A 20,273-nucleotide genomic window follows, 5' to 3' on the forward strand; every position below is an offset into this window, starting at 1 on the left:
TAAATTATACGTCGTTGAAACAATACGAGAATTTTCGAATCCTCGACAATTCGTGGAGCGAACAGGATTTTCCGAAGGTGAAACGTGTCGTGCAAATGCTATTGATTTACGTGGTCGGAATCGAAGCTCGCGGGTCCACGAAAGAGAGGTGAGTTCGCATCGGTACGCAGTCATCGTGGTACCCAGTAGCTAGTAGTTTATATAGTATAGGTGATCGAGAATCTATTTGCGTTCATCGCGTCTTCGGTGAGGGTCCAGCGCGTCGAGTTCCTTTTCTGCGCGGGCGGCGTCGGGGTTCGCCGACTGTTTGCCAGTCGAACAGATATTGCACTTTCTTCTTCCGCGATGTGCTCGTATTCGTGTACACACGCATGACGAAGTAAAGTATTTGCGAAGGGATCGTCGATCATTGGGCGTCGATGTATATTTCGCGCCCGTATAACACGTTAAAGACTAAATGTTTGCGCGTCTCATTCTCGGCGCCGCGGTTTTCTACTTTCTTTTTCCCTTGTTTTCGCAGGCTCTGCAACTCGACCAACTTGTTCATCCAACTGTTCGAACTACTCAAACTTTTTGCTTAAACATTTCCTGCTATACTCGCGCGAGTTAGACGGTACTCGGGACTATTTCTCAACGCGCCGTCAACGGATTACTAATTGGTAACAAGATTGACAAGAACGTTACCGCAGGTGTACGGAAAGATTCGGTCGGAGAGAGGAAAAAGTCGCGACTTCCTTGACGATCGAATTATAGTTTCGGACAAATTGGAAGGGAAAAGGATAACATGAAGGGAAGATTTGATGATACTTAAACGTCCGATTCCGCATGTTATTAATGCATGCCTTAGAAGCCTGTAGGATATTTAAATGTAATATCCAACTAATTGAGGTCGACGCTGCGTGTCTGGCCTGAAGCCAAGACGCTTTGATCGCAACTGCATTCGATATATGCTACGTACTGTTCGCGATAACCTAAACGCTGCACCGGCGTTTTTGGTTCGTCCAAATTAATCGCACTAGCAGACGCGACTACGGCCGGATCTACATGCCAATCGATAAATGACACGAGACACCAAATTATAAGTATTGACACTCTAGATTCACCTTGCATTCTCAATCCACTGGAAAATTGAAGGATGTCTATGCTGTTAATGTACGCTGCAGGGACTATGTGCGCGTTCGATTTCGTTCGGATTTTACTTTGACTTCATTTATTTTCAGTCATCTTACAATTTTCCGCTTATATATTTTGTGGAACTTCCCGAATCTGCTGACGAAGTTGATCTGATTAGCATGATCAAGTTGTCGCGAATTTTTCGCTTTTAGGACGAGAAAAATGGAATGGATCAAATATCTCTGTGAGAAAAATTCATAGCTCAATTTACTCTACGGATTCGTATTTCTAGGATCAAACTACGTTAGAAAAGCGTCATGCGAGATTTTTTAAATACTTTATTTTATGCCCAGAAATCAAAAAGATCTAAAGGGGTACCTCGATTGTAGGGTGCAGAGTCAATACTGGTGGAGCGTAATTTGTAGATTTCGAGCATGCTTTTAGGAATAAATTCTTGTTAGACAATTATAAATATTTGCTGATTAGATAAAAATTGGACGAGCCCAAATTCATTAAAATCCGATTATTCTTTCGCGAGATATGATGGGAAACGTATTTGCAGATCAGGATAGAGAAGTTTGAAGGGAGTCTCGAAGTTGGCGCGCCGTGTTCGAGGCCCCGCAAATTAGTTACTTTCTTCGCCATCCGGTTGCGCATTTCGTAAAACCGACTCCTGAGACTCTCTCGTAGTAGAAAAAATTCTCGTGAACTATAAGTGCAGCGGGATTAACAATATTGTTTCCCAGAGCGACTACTCTTCTGCGTGATAGCAACTCTGCGTTGCTTGTGCAATGAAATTAGATAGCACGTGTTCGGGCATTGTGATGCCGGCACGTCGAAGACTTTAAAGTCAGATTTATGATATTTTAATAGGTATCGAGGTATGAACATCCTTTTTTGGGCTTTTTTTTGCTCTATTGTCGGGAGGTGTGAAACGATTTGTCGGCTCCACCTGTTGACTCCTTTCACACCTCCTTATCTATAATTCAATTAATTTTATGATGTGCGAAGTACGTGCATCGGCAAAAAACCCTTTGATCCACTTAGCGACCTACCCTAATGTATTTCTTGGAATTCTTAGGTAACCGCAAAAAAATACATATGTACGAATTCCAGCGATCAAATACCATAGTGTACACTCGGTGAGATGAATTCTGACTCTGTTTTTTCGTAGGAACAGTGGGGTTTAGTCCAGAATCAATTTCGCTGGGTGTACCCATAAATTTATTGTCAAGATTTTATTATTTTCACTTTTTGGAACCGAAAAATTGAGATATCTCGATAGGAAAAAATCGCAGCTCAATTTTGCCAACGGATTCGTGTTTCTGGGGTCAAATAACATAAGATACATCGAAGATTCCTGAGGTCAAAATAGCAAGAAAAGCATAATAAACCCAATTAAAAAAATGATTTAATTTTTGCGTAAAAATCGAACTTTTTTTTGGTTCTTCAAGAGTAATCTCATATATAATCAGCTCAGGAATTCAAATCTGAAAGCCAAAATCATCTACTCATGCAATCGATCTAGTAATCATCAATTATTCGCTGTTGGCAGCAGAAAAATTATAAGACATATCGATTGGTTTTAGTCGCAGACCCACTTTGATTCGTCGCAATCCATGCATGGGTCGAAATATTCGAATTTCTCAATTCACCAGCGAACCCGAGCTTAGCTGGAGTCAGGTAGCTAGCAGCGTAGCGCTTTGTTGTGAGTCGTCACCTTCAGGGCTGAGCAGAGGTGACGCCCCACAACAAACCGCGCGCCCGTGGCTACCTGACTCCAGCTAACAATAAGCTCGGGTTCGCTGGTGAATTGAGAAATTCGAATATTTCGACCATGCATGGATTGCGACGAATCAAAGTGGGTCTGCGACTAGAACCAATCGATATGTCCTATAATTTTTCTGCTTCCAACAGCGAATAATTGATGATTACTCGATCGATTGCATGAGTAGATGATTTTGGCTTTCAGATTTGAATTCCTGAGCTGATTATATATGAGATTACTCTTGAAGAACCAAAAAAAAGTTCGATTTTTACGCAAAAATTAAATCATTTTTTTAATTGGGTTTATTATGCTTTTCTTGCTATTTTGACCTCAGAATATCGAATCTGAAACAAAAATTGATCTATCTCTAAAATTGACCGAGTTATCGCCAATTTTCAGCTTTTCGGGGTCAAAAATAAAAAATTGATTTTTTAATCTATATTGATGTAATTCGAGCTCAGAAATTCGAATCCGGAAGAAAAATTGATCTATCTTCAAAAATGACCGAGTTATCGCCGAATTATCGCATTTTTTGGCATAAATTTGAGGATATCTCGAAGGGAAAAAATCGTAGCCTAATTTGGACAACGGATTCGTGTTCCTGAGGTCAAAATACATAAGAAAAGTGCCATACGATCAATTTTAAAAAATAAAAATTTTTGGCCAAAATTTGAGATTTTTCCAAGGGGTACCCCTTACGATTTTTTCAAATTTTAGCCAAAATTTTTTATTTTTTAAAATCGATCGTGTGGCACTTTTCTTACGTATTTTGACCTCAGGAACACGAATCCGTTATCCAAATTGAGCTACGATTTTTTCCCTACGAGATATCTACATTTTTCTGCTCCAAAATGTGAAAAATTGGCGATAACTCGATCAATTCGGCAGATAGATCAATTTAACTTCCGGATTCGGATTCCTGAGCTCAAATTACATTGAGATAGACTGGAAAATCAATTTTTTATTTTTGACCCCAAAAAGCTGAAAATTGGTGATAACTCGGTCAATTTTAGAGATGGATCAATTTTTCTTTCAGATTCGGATTCCCGAGGTCAAAATATACAAGAATCCAGTGAAAAATCAATTATTTATACCTGACCCCAAAACCAACATTTTTCAAAATCTATTGTGATACCATAGTGATACGTTCCGACTAATTTTCACCTCAGGAACACGAATATGCCGAGTAAATTGAGCACAGGATAAAACTGATGATAAAATCCCAAATTTTTTGTTTTCGAAGACGAAAAACTCGCAATTCATTGATTAATTAGCAAGTTAGATCAATTAAGCAACTGCACGATTGACTATTCGCCTACGTAAAAAGTAGAAGCGTGCTGCTCGGTTTTGCCAGTCAATAAGTTTAGGCATCTTTGATATATACATAAAAGAAAGCTATATCTTATGAATCTAAAATAATAGAATTCCAGCTATTGGATGGCGAATGCCCCTTCGAATTTTTTTTTCAATTTTGGGGTCAAACATCAACATTTTTTTCAATTAGGTTTTATATGGTGGCGAATGAAAAATTACCTCGTATATTTTGTGGATTCTTCGAGTTCACGAGTCGATTTAATATCCGGCGAGTTTTCGCGAGTTTCGACTCGGATATGAATTGTTTCTGAAAGCAAAAAGGGATTATTGTATTTGGCGAGATAGAGGAGGGATCTCTTTGAACTAAGGAACAAGACAAAACAGAGTTTAGACAGTAACGAAACGATACGTATAATTAATTCAGTGATTGATGACATCTTGGTAAATTTCTGAAAAGAGGATGATACTGATCGGTCGTTGTGACTCGATTCATCTTCTGATACTCTCGCAAAAACTTCTCTCTGTTATCTACTCGATTAACTAACGAAAACAGCGACCATTATCACTCTAAAAAATAGTGGCGAGGCCATTTCTATCCTGCTTTGCCGTCAACGATCGCCGCTTTGATCCTGGGGGATTTCTGGAGGACTCATGGCCCCGCAACTACTCGCCTGGTCATCTCACCTCCCGGAGGAATGCAGCTTCATTTAATCAGGCAATTGTCTTTTTTCATCCTGATCATTTAAACTGTCACAGCTGGACATTTAATAATCAAGGAATATTACTTGTATTATTTAGTCATTCAGAATTGGAAACGAAGAATTGATTCCCTCGATTCGTGACTATATTTTTTCTATCAGATTCGACCTATTTCTACCGCTACTTGTCAGCTTGATGATCGTTGAAGCTCTAGAAGAATTGTCACCCGTTTCGACACTTACGGCCAAACCTATTGCAATGTCATTCGAACGAGTTTCGTCTTCCTGGGCAAGAAATGGGGAAGGCTCCGATGGCTTTCACCCTGAGTTTGTTTTAAAATCAGCTGAAATCGGAGGATCGATGTCACATTTTGATCAAAAAATTGGTGGGCCTTGGCGTCGTCGTGCTGTTGGCAACCGAAAGGTCAGCAAAATGACCTATCCTAGCGCTAATTATTCCACGGCAAAGTTGGCGGAAAAAATGGCAGAAGAAGCTCTCAGCTCCAGAGAAATGCAGAACACAATCAAAGAACTGACCTCTCTGAAAGGCCACATCAAACAACATGTACAAGAAAGGGTGGAAGAACTGGAAGATCAAATGGAAAAAATATCTCAGTCAACCAAATCGACGACCCATAGCCCACCGAAAACGACCGTTAGGAACAAAGCTACGCACAAAAGGCACAGAAGCCATGCCGCGCGAAAGCCCAAAGGGCATCGGAAGCCAAATCGGAAACATCACCGTCCAAAACATCATTCGAAACGTCATTATCCAATGGTAGGTTCAAGATTTTTATTTTCTGAAATCAAAGCTCAAGTATAACTTGGATGACCAGATAAACTGATGTCAATTTTATTATCCTATTTGTGCGATAATGTTAGACCAACCCGGCCTGAAATAAAAGAACTCGTTCTGTCCAGAAAGAATCCTCAAAGTCGGGACGTAAAAGGGAGAACAGAAAGTCCGTGAGTGGAGAAAGAGAACCGGAGCTGAAGAAGATGCGTAGATCAGCGGAATCGGTCGGTTTCCATCACGTATTCGGGATGGAAAAGAAACGCTATGGAGAGTTCAAAGGCAATCTGACTAAAAAATCACTACGTCCTCATGCGGTCCACGGGAATTGTGGAGAGGCTACGATTTCGCGTCAAAATACAGGCGAGAGTCACGTGGCCCGGAGAAAAGGCCTGATTGCCCAACTCATGCGAACTACCACTCGTGATCCGACCAAGAAAAATCCGGGCGATCAGGGGGTGGAATATTCCGAATACTATAGCGACAACGATATTCTGTTACCAGAGATCAGGGAGCCGCTTAAACTGAGTGAAAACGCTAGAGATCTCAAAGAACGAATGCGATCCATTCAAGACAGCGAGGGTGATGATTTTATGGATCAAAATTACTACGATTTATCTGACGACTCTGAGGCATTCCAGACGGCCGTTGAGAGGGCGAAAAGAAACGATCAGAAGACTGTAGAAGTTATGGAGGCACCGGCAAACTTTATGGAATATGTGGACAGCTCCTACAGACCTGTACAAATGCATGGGATCGGTGAAAATGATGGGATACCAAAATACATCGCAAATCGTAATTACATTCGTGATCGACGAGTCAATGTAGCGTATAATCCGGTCGGTGATCCTTCCGTAGAGGTCGTTGCGCCGAGACCAGTGACCAATAACGAATTCTTTCCTACAAATATGCGGTATGGAAATTCACAATTCGTCAAAAATCCTGCACCGATGCTCAATATGAATCCGTCGATGAACGTCCCGGTACCAATTCAACAGTTTTATCCCGTGAAAAGTAAACCCCCATATTATTCAGTCGGTGACTTGCCACCGGCAAATTCTCTTGGTTTTTCGATTTCAACCTCACTAGGAAAACCGTTGAACGGTACAGGTCCGATGGATTACGTCATTCCGGATAACGAGAAACTATCGAAATTTGGCGATGCGTCTTCTGCAGCTATTCGCGAACCTTTCCAAGACATTCGTGGAGCTTTCGGATCCGCAACTCCTGCCAGCAGAGGATCCTCCGCAGCTTTGGAATTATCAAAAAATTATTTCGCGACCTTTAAGGCGACACCTTCGCTCATCGATTCGGCATCGAGGTTACTCAATTCTGGGGTCCAAGATATCAAGCTGAATCTCGGAGCGCCAGAAGTTGAGTATTTGAATCACCGGGCTCCCGATCATCCTACGTCCCACGAAAAGAATCCTCGGGGATCCGGAGCCGTTAAAAAATCGAAACGAAAAGAATCTGATTCCACGAAAACGGTCGAGGAAACGTCACCAGCAACAACGGAGTCTAGTGACTCGAAAAAACAGGCAGACGAGACATCGTCACCTACGACAGAATCCAGTAGCGTAAAAAGCCAGACCGAACATGCGCCGTCGAGTACGACAGAATCTAGCAGCGTTAAAAATCGAACAGTTTGTAAGACCACGAAGAGCGCGGATCACAACTCGTTAGCGACAACATCTTCCCAGGCTTTGGTCAACGTGAATTCCAGTGTTTCAGGACCCGCGAATTCGACGATCTCAGGAAACTCGACGGTTTCCGCTAATACAACTGTCTCCGAGAACACGACGATCGCAGTAAACCAAACGAGGGTGGTCGCCAGCCAGATTTTAAGCGAAATTATGGGTGAACTCGAAGAGATGAGATTGGAAAATCCGAAAGACGAACAAAAAGAAGGTGAGTACAAAGATTGCCTGCACCTCACCGATACTAAAAAGATTTCTTCTTATACTATATTTAGGTTTGCCCTGCAAACTGACAGGATCATGGGTGACGACAAAGGCCGGCGTTCGGATCGATATGAAAGTAACAAATCACAGCATAAATGTATCTTTGGATTATCTTACCCCACCAATAACCACCGAAGGACTCCTCAACGTGACTTGGAACGCAACTGGTTTCGCACCGTTCAAACGCGGAGGTCCTTTCACTTTGATCGCAACGAATAATCACACCAAAACACTCGCCGTTTTCGTTGGTAACTATTATAGTTCTATAAATACTAGCGTCGAATTACCAATACAAATGTGGTGTGATTTTAATTTTTTTCTCTTCTCACAAATTCAGGAGCGTGCAAAGTTTGTCAAGGTATCGATACGATAGAAGGTACCTGGACAGTTTCACGGGAGCCGAGGGACTGCAGGGACTTTCAAATGTCGACAAATATATTCAACGAAATATTCAGACGCACGCGTCTCTATTCTGCAATTAAGGACAAACAATTGAAGCAATTAGATGAGAAAAATTCGAGCACAGGGATGACTCCGGTCACCAATTCTTCGAGTTCGGAAAGCTCGAGTACAACACACGAAGGGTTAATGACTCCGGAGAAATCCCATAACGAAACTTTAAGACTCAATGGGACGTTTAAATGACTGGATTAAATTTTAATTGCGATTCGTTCAGACATTTGCGAATCTGTGTAGCGAAAGACGCTCGGTCCTTCAAATGAAAATGAAAACTTGAGGGAAATGGCGTGGTTTACGTTTCGATGTGGCGATCACGATAACCATGGGATGTTGTACACAATTTCGTTTCACGAGTAGAATAGCGGAAGCGAGATTATTTACTGTTACGAGTATTTATATTGGTATAAAACTATAAACCGTCAACTAAACTCGGATGAAAATATTCCTGACACGATTCTCATATATCTAATTTAGGATGTCTGCAAGATATGTGAAAATGTACGCAAATATATATAATTTTAATAAACTTTACATACACATTGAACATTTGGGCACTGGAAAATTTTTCGCGGACCATATACATACTCCATCTTTTATTCCACTTCACATCCTTCTTTGAACCATCATACAATTTCGAATAATCTCAATGCCGTCGATTGTTATCTGAAAAATAATTTCTCATAATAAAATCAACTTGCACACCGTCACCTGATCGTCTCACTTTCAACATTCCGAGTTGTTCCGACTGCGATGGGTCCATTATTATCAACGGGACATCCCTCAAGCCATCGCCCAGAGCATATTCTCTAATATTTAAGTCCGCGTGTCTGAAAACGATGATAATTCATTTTGGCAAAGAAAGAAGCAAAAAAAGAAACTGCAGAAATCCTGCAGTGTAAGAAGCTCACCCCACTTCCACACATTCCTTAGTATCCATATCCTCTGGAAGCGGCTCGCTGACAATAACGAATCTGATTCGCGGGCTGGCGGTGCCTGACAACATCGCGGTGAGCATATTTTTCTGCGAAATATGATATCCGTCGTCAATGGTGAATCCTGAAAATGAAGATAAAAGGGTGGAAGAATACAGGGAAGGTGTATCTGAGGATAGCCTTACTTCTTGTGAAATTGTAGACCATGGATTCTCCCTTATTTGTCGGCTTGGGTAACGATGCGGTTTCCATGTCAGCACCCCGCATGCCAAGGAACGAATATTCAATGTAGAGCAATTGGATGTCAGGATTGTTCATGAGACTAGTTTTGTCGAAGAGGGTCATTGTCACTATTGATATTATGATCGTGTCCTTGGACAAAGTCTGCGAAATGTCGAATATGTCAGCAAAGAATGTGTCCCAATTTGTTTTTCAATTTCAAAAAACCTCCGTACCACATTTCTGCTACCGGACGTCTCACGAGTGCTTCCGTAACTCGCGTCCTCGAATTTCGGCTGTAAACCTGCGATGATAAATCCAAGTTTTACTTTGTCCGGACCTCACGTAATACGCGATTCCAATTTCACACACTGCCACTGTTTCCTCCAAGGCTACTGCGCTTGTATTCTTCCCACTTTTCGTCAGCGATCACCTTCTCCAAGTCGCGTATCGTCGTTCCGCTACCAGTCTCACCGAGAGAAGTTTCATTTTCTTTCTGGTTGTAACAAAGGTTTCAAAAAAAGAAATCGAGGATCAAACAAAAGGGGCGAGAAAAATGGAGGCTAGTTACATTTTTTAAAACATTGTTGAACTCTCTGATGCTGGCACTTTCGACCTGCTGGTTACTATCCACTCGTTCATGCAACGCTGTCATCCTCAAGTCTCGGGTAAAGCTAGCGAATAAATCGATTAATTATTGGACCATTGTCATCGTACGTTCAAACCTCCGATGTACCTATTCGAGGGTTCTTCAAACTCACGGGGCATTCGTATTGTCCTGTTTTTCATCATCGCTGTCCTGTGAGTCATCTTCCATCGACCCGTTAGACGTTGTCGGAGAATCGTCATGGTCATTATTTTCATCTGATGTTTCTCCACCTGCTTCCTTCCTACCTTGATTTTTTTTCTGGACTGACACCTGGTCGAATTCTTGCCGTTGCCACTGCTCTATGGCTGCCGGACAACGCGAATAGATTTGTCAAACTTTCTCCAAAAGTAACTTCAGAAATAAAAAAATTCGACAAACCAGATTCACGGATCGTGTCCAAGCGGTTACTCTTTGCTATCGCTATTTGCCCCAAATCGTTATTCTTGTACAAATCATTAGTTTCTTGCATAATATCGCGTACCGGTGCGGTGGTAAGTTCTGGATACGAATACAAGTCATTGTGGGGGGCGGAGTTCTTTGGCGTGCTTTTTTTGACGAGTACAGATGGCTCAACATTTTCCTTTCTCGGTTGTACCGGAGGTTGAGTTTTCAGATCTCTGTTGACCAAACCGCATCGATCTTTAAAATTTTCAACTAAATCGATGTCGCAGCTGAGTCTAATCCATAGGGATAATTGTCCAAAATTGTTCCCGCAGGAACACGGCAATGTGCTGAGAACTGGCGTTACGTAGTGCAGTTTATTTTGGGGATAGTCCAGGATGTCTTTTATATTAAGCTTCGCTTTAGCCACCGTGGAAGTCTCCTCGTCTGGATTTGTTAAATGCACCTGAAAAATAATGTGTTCTCGAAGTACGAAATCGAAAAAGTTCTGCAGTTCGCACACGCGGTAGACCGACGATGAATTGAAGCTCAGCGAGGGATATTTCAGAATTGGTGTAAACGCCGTTTCTTGACCGCACATATCCCAGCTAATAAAAATGGATATTTCTTGCGGATTCTTTTTTGAAATCAGTTTTTTTGCCTGCAAAAAAAAACGTAACGAGAGAATGTCAGATATAATCGTGATAATTTCGGTTCCATATTTATGCTTCATAAGTTAATTTTTGAGATAGAAAAGGACTATCAAGGAATACCTTTGAAGAGAGCTGAAGCGAGGCTATATGGATTTCGATAAGTCCCTGCCCCTTAGTAATCAGCAAAGGAAATGTGGTGCTTCTGCTAAGCCTCGGCGTATCGCCGCACTCGTTTGTATTGTGACAATCCACATCACAGGTATTAATGTTCTTCTGAAGATAAAAATCGCTCGTTACAAACCCCAAGATAGATCGTATTAATAATTCCGCTATCGATACTATCTCGTGCAGCGCTTAAATTCCAACGCACGATTGAATTTATTGATTATACCAAAACAGAAGTTCATTCGCTAGTATTTTCTATCGTCATATTAAACGTAACCGGAGTTACCTCCTGTTTACAATCACTATTTAAATGATAGTGAGCTTGCAGTATTTCTTTGCACGCCTGCAATTTTAGGGAGTTGCCACTCAATCCGTTTTCGATCATTGATCGATCATTTATATTCCCAAGTTTTATCTCTTTCCGAAGATCGAAGTGATTGGTGGGACAGTCACATCTGCTATCACTGTTTGAATATCATGCAGTTACGTATCCTCTTTGAATTGGGCCGTGAAGCCCAAGCTTAGGGAACCTAGTGAATTAAGGCCATTTTGTTCCGCTTACCGTCCCGTGTAAATTGAATCGAAAGTCTCCTGAATCGTTGACCCGATATTCTCGAATTCACCTTGCTTGCTGATCGCTGAATTATTTGGGCAAAAAAAGTTACGTTTTCCCATGAGTAGCAAACCAGGATCGGTTTCAGGTATGCAGCAACTGTAATCACAGTCTGAAGTAGTGGAGTGGCATTTGAGATTCGATGTACAGGTGCAGCATCCAGTTTCGTTAAATTTCTGCCGGAGATTTTGATCCTCGTTAATTTCCTCATCTGCGATTTTCATCCTGTTACATCCGTTCTTTAATTTTTCATACAAAATCGAGCAGGGCTTACCAGAGGGATTCATTTGCCCATTTTCTAGCCGGTTGAAATCTGTTACTTTTAATTTTAAATTTCCTCCAATTTTATGTGCAAAGTTTTCCGCGCTACGTGACCGCAAGTCGCAGCAGGTGCAGGAGCCTTCTGCAATCTTAGGAATTCTTTCACTGTAGGATTGCAGGATCTCGAACAGAGTTAACAGAATTTGTTTCGGGTCGAAAGAGCTATCAGCAGTCTCCTCAGGACTTCGGTCATTTTTGTCATCTGATGTAGACGGAATCCCCGGTGAGTTCAGACCCACGTTTAAGCACTGAAGAAGCGGCGGAGAATTCCTAATTTAACGGGATACCAGGATATTTATTTAGGGCTCAACGTGACAATCAATATAATCCAGATCTGGAGACGTAAACAAACGCCCAGACAAACTTTGCGAATAGTGTATTCTGTCATCAGATACTTAATTAAATATTCATACCATTGTTAGTAGTTTGAGTAATTTTGAATACGTAGGGAAAATATATACCTATGTTCCAGTTACACAGTTCAATTATTATTAATCGATTATAAGAATGCGATACAAAATACTGTACAATTATTATAATCTTCGTCAAAGAAAAGCTTACACACTACGTTTGCGCGTTTCGAGTAAATAATTATTGTAGAATAATCTAGACATTAGCTAGAATAGTTTGAATAAATATCAGGCTACAGATACAGAACGAATTATCATATAGTGGAGAGTAGACATTTTTATTCACCGGATTCTACACCTACAGTCGCGGTGAATCATATTAGCCTATCGTACGATTTACGAAGAAGACATCGTGTAGATTATAAACGAGACGAATAAACGTAATTTCAGAAACAATTTCACCGGAAGATTGAAACCGTCGAAGCGTACTGTTCTCAATATAAATCTATAAAAAAAACTCTTTCTGTCGGTGCCAATTTTCTCTAGAGTAACAGAACCCCCGATGTTTATTTTTTAATCGATGGAAGTAATGTCGTGGGTCATTGACTTTTTCGAATGCCAGTTTTGCCGTAGACCCAAAATGACGTCTCGGCAATAATAATTATAAGTATATTCGAGGCTATTCGAGGCTAAAACAATCCACAAGGCTAAGCGAAAGTAAAGCCTTTGTCAAAAGAAGCTAGAATTACCGAACAGCAATGTTTCAAGATTAATCACTTGCCTATAAGATTCTGGGAATATGGAAGCGTCATTTTGTCCGCCAGTTGCATCAAATTGCCGCATTCTCGCAGCATTTTGAGCCTCCAACGGCGTACTTATCTGCGCCTGGTCCAAGAGTTTCAACATTTTTTCTCGTGACATAGTTGCAACTTTTGCTTGAGGTATTGGATTCGATTTATGATCAACGCCAGCTCGAGTATTCGGATGAGATGACGACTCGCTTTCGCTTTCAGAAATATTTTTCGTCTTTTTTTTACTAGTAGTTTTTTTCGATTTTGGCCCAGTCGACTTTCCATGGCCTCGCGAACCTGCAGGATCGGATCCCTTCTTCGAAACTTTAATCTTCTGTATATCGCCGGAATCTGCATCAGGCTCGTGATCTGCTGCGTAGTCCGAAAATAATTCTTTATTTTCATCCGACGGACTGGAAAGAGGACTATTGGGTGTTAATGAAGTCCCGATATTTTTGTCGGCACATTTTATTTCGCTTTGAGTTCCCTTTGATACGAGACGTTCATCTCCTTGATTCTGAAATGTCTGAGAAACGGGGCAAGGCAGAGTTAAAGGTGCGGGGTAACCAGGCTCCAACGGTCAAGACGAGTTATTATCTCCTTTGACACTCACCATGAGCTGCACAGTTAAATTGTCCATATTTCTTTGGAGTTCCTCTATTTTCTTCATCAGCTGATCGTTCGCGGCTTTCAGAGCAGCATGGTCGGTTTGCTCCGAATTTAAAGCGGATTTTAGATTTTGGTTGTCTTGCGCGCACTCGGAGACCTTCCTCTTCAGCTCCATATTCTCGATCTCCACTTGCCCGAACTTTGAACTCAAAGCAATTAACTCTTCATTATGCTGCTTTAGAATCGTCATCTCATTCGTGAGACCGCGAATCTGTTCCTCCTTCTCGCGTAGACTTAACTGGGTGTCTTTGGCAATCGTAATTTGCTCATCTATTTCCGATAGTCGTTGTTTCTCGGCCACTAATGCTGCTGTGACTTCCCTGTTGTTTCTGAAATTTAAAAGCAAATACAAAATCTTGATGATTGCGGTAATCTTGTTCATCAGTTTCTTTATTTTTCTCGCGCATTTTTACAGAGGCATACAAATGTTTGAACGCACTTAGTCGTCTCTTCCAAAAGTCTCTTCAGATCTCCTATTTGTGCGTGGAGCATTTCGTTCGTAGCTTGGACAGACACAAGTTTATCGTTTGCTTGCTTCATATGACGCCACATTCGAATGTACTCCACGTTGTCCTGGACTTTTTCTCTTTGGATTCCGGCTACGTGCCCAGCGATTTGACTTTCCAAGTCAGCTATTCGCTTAATCATTTCATTTTTTTCGCTCTCGAGTTCCTGAAATTTTTCTTCAATCAATACAACTGAATTTTTCATTATGATCAACATACTTCTATCTTTGTTAGATAATTTTGCAAATTGTTGTCCTCGAATCCCTGTCGTGGTTGGGATTGGTATTTCGTACGAGCACTGTCGCTTCTGTATGTTCTGAAAAGTATAAGGAATCACGGTAAATGATTTTTCTCATTTTCCTCATAACGTTCGTGCACAAAATCCGGCTTACGTTGGTCCAGAAGATACGCCACTTGCGACACGCCGACATCTCGACGGTGACCTGGGACCTCTGTGACTCAGCAGTTGGTTTTTTAACGTGTACGCTTTGTCCTTCAACTAAAAATAAATCAATCTTGTTTAAAAATGTTTGTGTCCTCATATAGTGATACAATCAATGCGGAATTTTATCTTGTTATCGAAGCGATTAATGTAACACCTGTAGTCCAACCATAGTCCAACTAAAAAATACAGTCCTTGCATCCAATACATTGATTTAAATTTACAGAATGCATTAAATTGCTTGAGTCAATGAAACTTTCTTCAGATTGAAGTGAGAAAAGTTATTCAATAAATGACCACATTCTTATCACTGCTGATACGATATCACTATTTCAGAATACGTATATAGTCAAACGACATAAAAAAGAAAGTATGAAGTTTTTTTTCAACTTTGGAACACGTCAGCGTACGTTGGTGAGGTTTACTAATCAATTTCGGCGGGGGTTTGATTTTAAAAAAAGATTTTTGATTTTATACTCTAGTATTTTCTAATTCCAATCTGGTGATTCTCTCCCGATCCTCGTTGATTGCGAGCGCAGCGGGACAGGCTCTTGTGGAGCTTGCAGATCGCATTAATTTCGTTGCTAGTCTCTTGATCTTGTCTTCCTGACTATTGGATAATTTCTTGAGACCTTGGACCTCATCCAGAAGCCGCAAATACCTATCTTCCAGTTGGTAGCGGTCGAGTTTGCACACTATGTGACGTTCTCTGGGATCTGTATGCGAATTTCCAGTTTGTGTCACAAAAATGTGGGTCATAAAACTACAAATTAAAAATCCTTTACAATAGCGCTACATGAAGATATTTAACAATATGACCTATGTCGCTGAAGCATCGAATGCTTCCGTAGCAGGAATCGTCCTTAACTGGAAGAATATCTCGGTTCGGATCGTCTGCCATTGACGTGATCTTCGGATTATCTTTCCGTAATGTGCATTCCGATTACTTCCGATTTTAAAAGGAAGTGGAATTGTACAAGAAATTCTGAAAATAATAATTACGTAACATATCTTCCTATAGTATTCTCAGGATAAGGTATTGAACCAGGATTGTAATGTCAGTTTATCATGTTCTCATGCCAATATCTGTATAGTCTTTGCATGTAATTTTTGTGCAAATGAATGAATGGAGATATTTGAACCCGAAGAATCAGATTGCGCGTGCAAAATATTGCCATATAAGGAAATTTTGCACAGTCGTATCGCACAGCATAATTTGGGGCGCGAATGCGATGTAACGCGCAAGACCGTCAGCTGCAAATGGTTTCATTATACTTCAATTCTAACTCAAATGTAAAGTAACCCTGTAATTTTGAGAGGATAAACGTGGAACGGGATTCATGCTATATATTTTATTGGTCATTAGGTGCGGCATGTTGACTTGGAACAGATAAAAATAAATGTTAAAGCTGTATTATCGCAATTGTAAACCACGCCTGTTGGTGAGTGTGCGTCGAAGGAATACGGAAGTCACCGATGATGCCCGAGTTGAATACATTGCGCCAAGGTCGGTGCAGTCCAGGTTCTTCTTGCAAGATATTTTCATAGCATTTCAATGTTATTTATTATTAATTTACAGAAAAAAGTAGGGCATATAATTTTCTGTGAATTCATAAACAAGTCAATCAAATGGTAGACTACTTCCTGCCATTTTTACGAGTTAGCTCAAGTAAAGACATGTGATTTTTGAGTCACAAGTATAACGATATAACAGAATACGTGAAATGCTTTGCTAGTTTTCATAAATCCTAGTTTACGAGTTTTAATTTCTCTATGCAGAAGCCTGAATAGCCAGTAAATCCGGGAGTCGTTAGATTTCTTATCGGAAAATCTGAGGCGGCGTCTAACTGTGAAAAGCTTGGCGAAGGATGTTAGGATAACCTGAACTACACGAGCCTTGGTTTGACACATCGGCGGAGTGTGCGTGCAGTGGAAAGGTAAGATGGCGACGGACGGAGATGTCGTGATCCCCGATCAAGAAAAAGTGCGAATAGTTTCGGACTTTATACTACACTCGCCCCCCGGTGAGTTCAATGAAGTTTTTAACGATGTGAGGGTTCTACTGAATAACGACAACCTCCTGAAAGAAGGCGCATCTGGGGCATTTGCTCAATACAACAAGGACCAGCTTACGCCTGTTAAGGTACACCACTTTGATTCTCTATAACGGCGAGTGATTATTACGATGGAAATAACATTTTTATAGGGGCAACACGCACCGTTATTTTCAGTTGATGTATTTGCGGTGATTTCAATTGCTATTCAAGTCTTCTTTTATTCAAAAATTTTCAAAAATGTCTTGCTGTTCGAAAATCTCGCGCAAGTGACGTTTGGATTTTTTTTCATTGAAATTGGAACAGTGCCCTAACCGGATGATCTGGCAATCTCGGACTCAGGATTAAATTACTCTTCTAATTTAAACACGTCAAAAGTTAACAAACATTATTGCCAGTAGCAGTGATTGCTCATATGGTAGTCAGAGGTGATAGACGATGAGCGATGACTCATCTGTGACAGATGATTATGGAGTTATAGTTTTTCCTTATTTTATTGCTTCCCACTTTGTAGAATAACCTTTATCGGCCTGATATGCATACGATTCAAATCTATCGAGTGTCGCCACTGTATTACCGTGAATTAACTTTTGGTTTCGATGGGCAGAAATATCTGTATTTACATCAATCAAGGAATGTACCAAGCTGATCAAATCGTTCATAAGAATTTGTACAATTCGTTCCACCCTAACGTAAATTTTTTTGCCCAAATTTATTTTATTTCATCCATCAGCTCAATAAAAAAAAAAAAATGATACTTTGTGTTACCATGTAATGGCGATAGACCAAAATTTTATAGTTATTTATGACCAAGCTTGTCTAGTTTGTAGAGCAATTCATTGATATTCTTCAGATAGAATCTCATATTTACATATTCATTCAAGTAGCGTTATGTTACTGAGTATGAGTAGGGTATGAGGTGTTTTGTGCATTATTTCAAGCGATCATTTCCTGTTTCTGAATATTATAATGAATCAATAACCTATGTATTGAATGTTTTCAATATTTGTCATTGAATCAAGGTTGAAGGAAGCGAGTATCCTGTTCTCATCACTGAGCACAATGACTTGGGAGGACAGAGGTTTTATGATGGTCGCAGTAAGCAGAGTTTCAAATATGACCATTTGAGAAAGGAAGCACAGGACTATGAGGCCTATGAACCAGATGCTACTGCTGAACCTTGGAGATCTGCCCTTCAAGATGAAATCACCACTTACACTCAAAGCCATTATATACATGGCACGTGCTCCGTCTTTGGAAAAAGTCAAGGAGGTATGTATGTTGTAGGAGCTAACAAAGTTTTGTTGCAATTGGTCAGTAATCTGAATTCTGCGTGGCAGATTTAAATTGAATTAATGGATTAAAAATGTAAACTATTAGTAAACTAAATTTGTTGCCAAATAGAGTTGATTGTCAGCTACAAAGTTTGCTATTGAATTATTCTAGGTAACGTTACACTAACTGCCTGCATAGAAGACCATCAATTCCAGCCAAAAAATTTTTGGAATGGTCGTTGGCGTTCCGTATGGTCGGTAAATTTCAACACCAGTTCTGGTAATGCAGAGTTGAGAGGTAGTCTGAAAGTTCAAGTACATTATTACGAAGATGGAAATGTACAATTGGTAAGCAGCAAAGAAGTAAAAGAGAGCCTGCCCATTACAACTGAGAAACAAACGGCCAAGGAATTAATACGATTGGTAGAAGAATCTGAAAACGATTATCAAACAGCTATATCGGAAAATTATCAAACCATGTCAGATACAACGTTCAAAGCTCTACGAAGGCAACTTCCTGTTATGCGAACGAAAATTGACTGGAGCAAAATCGTGTCGTACAGTATTGGCAAAGAGCTTAAGAGCCAATAAAGGCAGATTATTTATATCTCTTAATAAGAAAATTAATTAAAAGAAGCGCATACTGATGAATCAGAGAAGTCTGGAGGTGTGATGTGTATGGAGGTAAAGATAAAGTGTGCTAAAAAGTAATGAAAGATAAACATTTGACAGAAGCTCATACACATGCCCTAGTACTATGCTAGTTATTTCTTGAACCGGGCCATATTCAAAGACGAGGTGTTAGAACGAATGTGCAAATAATGTATTATTATACAGTATAAAAGAATTTAACTTTAAAAATAACGTCTGTGGATACGGCCCGCTATTTTTATCAAACTTTATATTACACGAAGTATAAATAAATATCTACAATTTTGTTAAGACACATTGTTTTATAATTATTACATCTATTATAGCTAATATGTTGCTAGGATCAATTGAAGTGGAATAAAATGAAATTTAATACACACATAAATTCGATCAGTGTATTGGTTATTTTACATAGTTACAGATTGAAAAAAAAGAAAAAAGAAATTGTTGTGCCAAGTGATTAGAATTGGCGAATCTTTTGGTGCTATCGCTTAGCACACATTACACACCCAGACAAAGCGTGAAAATGAAATCTAAGAAAAAAAAATACATAATGCATTGTACATTGTAGAACGTAGTCTATAGCCTGCTGGAGCCTTAATCTGTTCACATTTTGGGTTGAGATGGTATTGTGTACATAAGTTATTGAATTCGGATGGACGAATGTGGAGAGAGAGAAAACGTTCCGACATTCGCCACTGCCCTTCAAACTACAGAAAATAGTTGCCTACATTAAATCGATATTGATATTAGGTAATACTACTTAAAATCGAGTGTATCGTAAAATAAGTAAAGCATGTCCTCATGTAAAAAAACATTACACACAAAACACGGTTATCAATTAAATTATGTATTATTAAATGTTACTATTGAGTAAATAAAGTGATATGACACTTTGGAAAATTCTTGGCTATATATCGTCTCATTCACAATGAGCTATCATTATTTCTCACAATGTATTGCTGTTTTGCATTATGTATTATATCACTTCCTATTAAATACGTTATAAACACAATTACATGTTACACTGAGGTGGTGCCTAGATTGTAATTGTCCAGAGCATTTATTGTTTATTCGTTTTTTCTACACTGATAAAACTGCACTTATTGTTCAACCAATCTACCGGATACTCCATTAATACCTCGATGAATACATAGGCCAAAAAAAGCAAGTTCGAAAACAAAATAACTCAAGCAGATATTGGACGATACTTCCTGAGATTAGACTTGTGCATCTGGTACGTACTAGAGTGCAAGAAAGTGAGAGTAATTGATGTGAAATTAAGAAACATCACTTGCATATTTGACCTATCGGTACAGCACGTACCTTGAGTTTCGTTCAGATCATCTAATTTCGGTGCACTCACGACAAACACGCGACGAATTCCGAAGTTCTATCAACATAACATTTATTGGTTGAAAAGCATTAAACACATTGCTGTAACGAATTTTGACATCTGCTGCCATATTTGTTTACACATATAGTAATTGCTTAGCA

At 39.9% G+C, this 20,273-nt stretch overlaps 4 protein-coding genes and 1 long non-coding RNA gene across 6 annotated transcripts; 3 read left to right on the plus strand and 2 right to left on the minus strand.

Annotated features, from left to right (window-relative positions):
- Positions 1-3,922: 3,922 nt before the first annotated feature.
- LOC125500656 lies at positions 3,923-5,923 on the plus strand. The gene is made up of 3 exons (XM_048654209.1): positions 3,923-4,910; positions 5,056-5,671; positions 5,819-5,923. Exons 1-3 carry the CDS (start codon positions 4,891-4,893, stop codon positions 5,861-5,863), a joined length of 681 nt encoding a protein of 226 aa, XP_048510166.1. The 5' UTR covers positions 3,923-4,890; the 3' UTR covers positions 5,864-5,923.
- A 4-nt stretch (positions 5,924-5,927) lies between these two features.
- Positions 5,928-8,607, plus strand: LOC125500655. The gene is made up of 3 exons (XM_048654206.1): positions 5,928-7,594; positions 7,659-7,895; positions 7,985-8,607. Exons 1-3 carry the CDS (start codon positions 5,938-5,940, stop codon positions 8,290-8,292), a joined length of 2,202 nt encoding a protein of 733 aa, XP_048510163.1. The 5' UTR covers positions 5,928-5,937; the 3' UTR covers positions 8,293-8,607.
- A 4-nt stretch (positions 8,608-8,611) lies between these two features.
- On the minus strand, positions 8,612-16,322 carry LOC105692566. Its single transcript, XM_048653757.1, has 17 exons — positions 15,617-16,322; positions 15,275-15,513; positions 14,748-14,854; positions 14,575-14,671; positions 14,289-14,521; positions 13,794-14,178; positions 13,130-13,706; positions 11,668-12,241; positions 11,392-11,569; positions 11,061-11,213; positions 10,152-10,948; positions 9,829-9,931; positions 9,630-9,753; positions 9,494-9,561; positions 9,224-9,422; positions 9,015-9,162; positions 8,612-8,933 (listed from the first exon to the last, which is right to left on the minus strand). Exons 1-17 carry the CDS (start codon positions 15,696-15,698, stop codon positions 8,750-8,752), a joined length of 4,248 nt encoding a protein of 1,415 aa, XP_048509714.1. The 5' UTR covers positions 15,699-16,322; the 3' UTR covers positions 8,612-8,749.
- LOC105692615 (F-actin-capping protein subunit alpha) lies at positions 16,298-19,679 on the plus strand. Of its 2 annotated transcripts, none has more exons than XM_012411927.3 (4): positions 16,298-16,429; positions 16,577-16,940; positions 17,874-18,123; positions 18,298-19,679. In XM_012411927.3, the coding sequence occupies exons 2-4, from the start codon at positions 16,740-16,742 to the stop codon at positions 18,714-18,716; spliced, it is 870 nt and encodes a 289-aa protein (XP_012267350.1). In that variant the 5' UTR covers positions 16,298-16,429; positions 16,577-16,739; the 3' UTR covers positions 18,717-19,679. The 2 variants fall into 2 exon arrangements, with proteins under 2 accessions (XP_012267350.1, XP_012267349.1); XM_012411926.3 differs by having other exon boundaries at positions 16,325-16,466.
- Positions 19,012-20,243, minus strand: LOC125500658. Its single transcript, XR_007278088.1, has 2 exons — positions 20,103-20,243; positions 19,012-20,020 (listed from the first exon to the last, which is right to left on the minus strand). It is a non-coding gene; the product is annotated as an uncharacterized LOC125500658 (long non-coding RNA).
- Between the last annotated feature and the right edge of the window lie 30 nt (positions 20,244-20,273).

This window comes from Athalia rosae, chromosome 4 (assembly GCF_917208135.1).
Source record: "Athalia rosae chromosome 4, iyAthRosa1.1, whole genome shotgun sequence".
Lineage (NCBI taxonomy): Eukaryota > Metazoa > Arthropoda > Insecta > Hymenoptera > Athaliidae > Athalia > Athalia rosae.

Excerpts from the sequence above, each read along its gene's own strand:
- LOC105692615 (XM_012411927.3), top strand. The coding sequence starts at position 16,740 with ATGGCGACGGACGGAGATGTCGTGATCCCCGATCAAGAAAAAGTGCGA. Across the intron at positions 16,941-17,873 it reads ACCAGCTTACGCCTGTTAAG|GTTGAAGGAAGCGAGTATCC; the intron begins GTACACCACTTT and ends CATTGAATCAAG. Across the intron at positions 18,124-18,297 it reads CTTTGGAAAAAGTCAAGGAG|GTAACGTTACACTAACTGCC; the intron begins GTATGTATGTTG and ends GAATTATTCTAG.
- LOC105692566 (XM_048653757.1), bottom strand. The coding sequence starts at position 15,698 with ATGGCAGACGATCCGAACCGAGATATTCTTCCAGTTAAGGACGATTCC. Across the intron at positions 14,855-15,274 it reads TGGAATTAGAAAATACTAGA|TTGAAGGACAAAGCGTACAC; the intron begins GTATAAAATCAA and ends ATTTATTTTTAG. Across the intron at positions 9,932-10,151 it reads AGTCCAGAAAAAAAATCAAG|CTTTACCCGAGACTTGAGGA; the intron begins GTAGGAAGGAAG and ends TTTATTCGCTAG.
- LOC125500655 (XM_048654206.1), top strand. The coding sequence starts at position 5,938 with ATGGAAAAGAAACGCTATGGAGAGTTCAAAGGCAATCTGACTAAAAAA. Across the intron at positions 7,595-7,658 it reads GAAAGACGAACAAAAAGAAG|GTTTGCCCTGCAAACTGACA; the intron begins GTGAGTACAAAG and ends TACTATATTTAG. Across the intron at positions 7,896-7,984 it reads AACACTCGCCGTTTTCGTTG|GAGCGTGCAAAGTTTGTCAA; the intron begins GTAACTATTATA and ends TCACAAATTCAG.
- LOC125500656 (XM_048654209.1), top strand. The coding sequence starts at position 4,891 with ATGCAGCTTCATTTAATCAG. Across the intron at positions 4,911-5,055 it reads ATGCAGCTTCATTTAATCAG|ATTCGACCTATTTCTACCGC; the intron begins GCAATTGTCTTT and ends TTTTTCTATCAG. Across the intron at positions 5,672-5,818 it reads CGAAACGTCATTATCCAATG|AATCCTCAAAGTCGGGACGT; the intron begins GTAGGTTCAAGA and ends CTGTCCAGAAAG.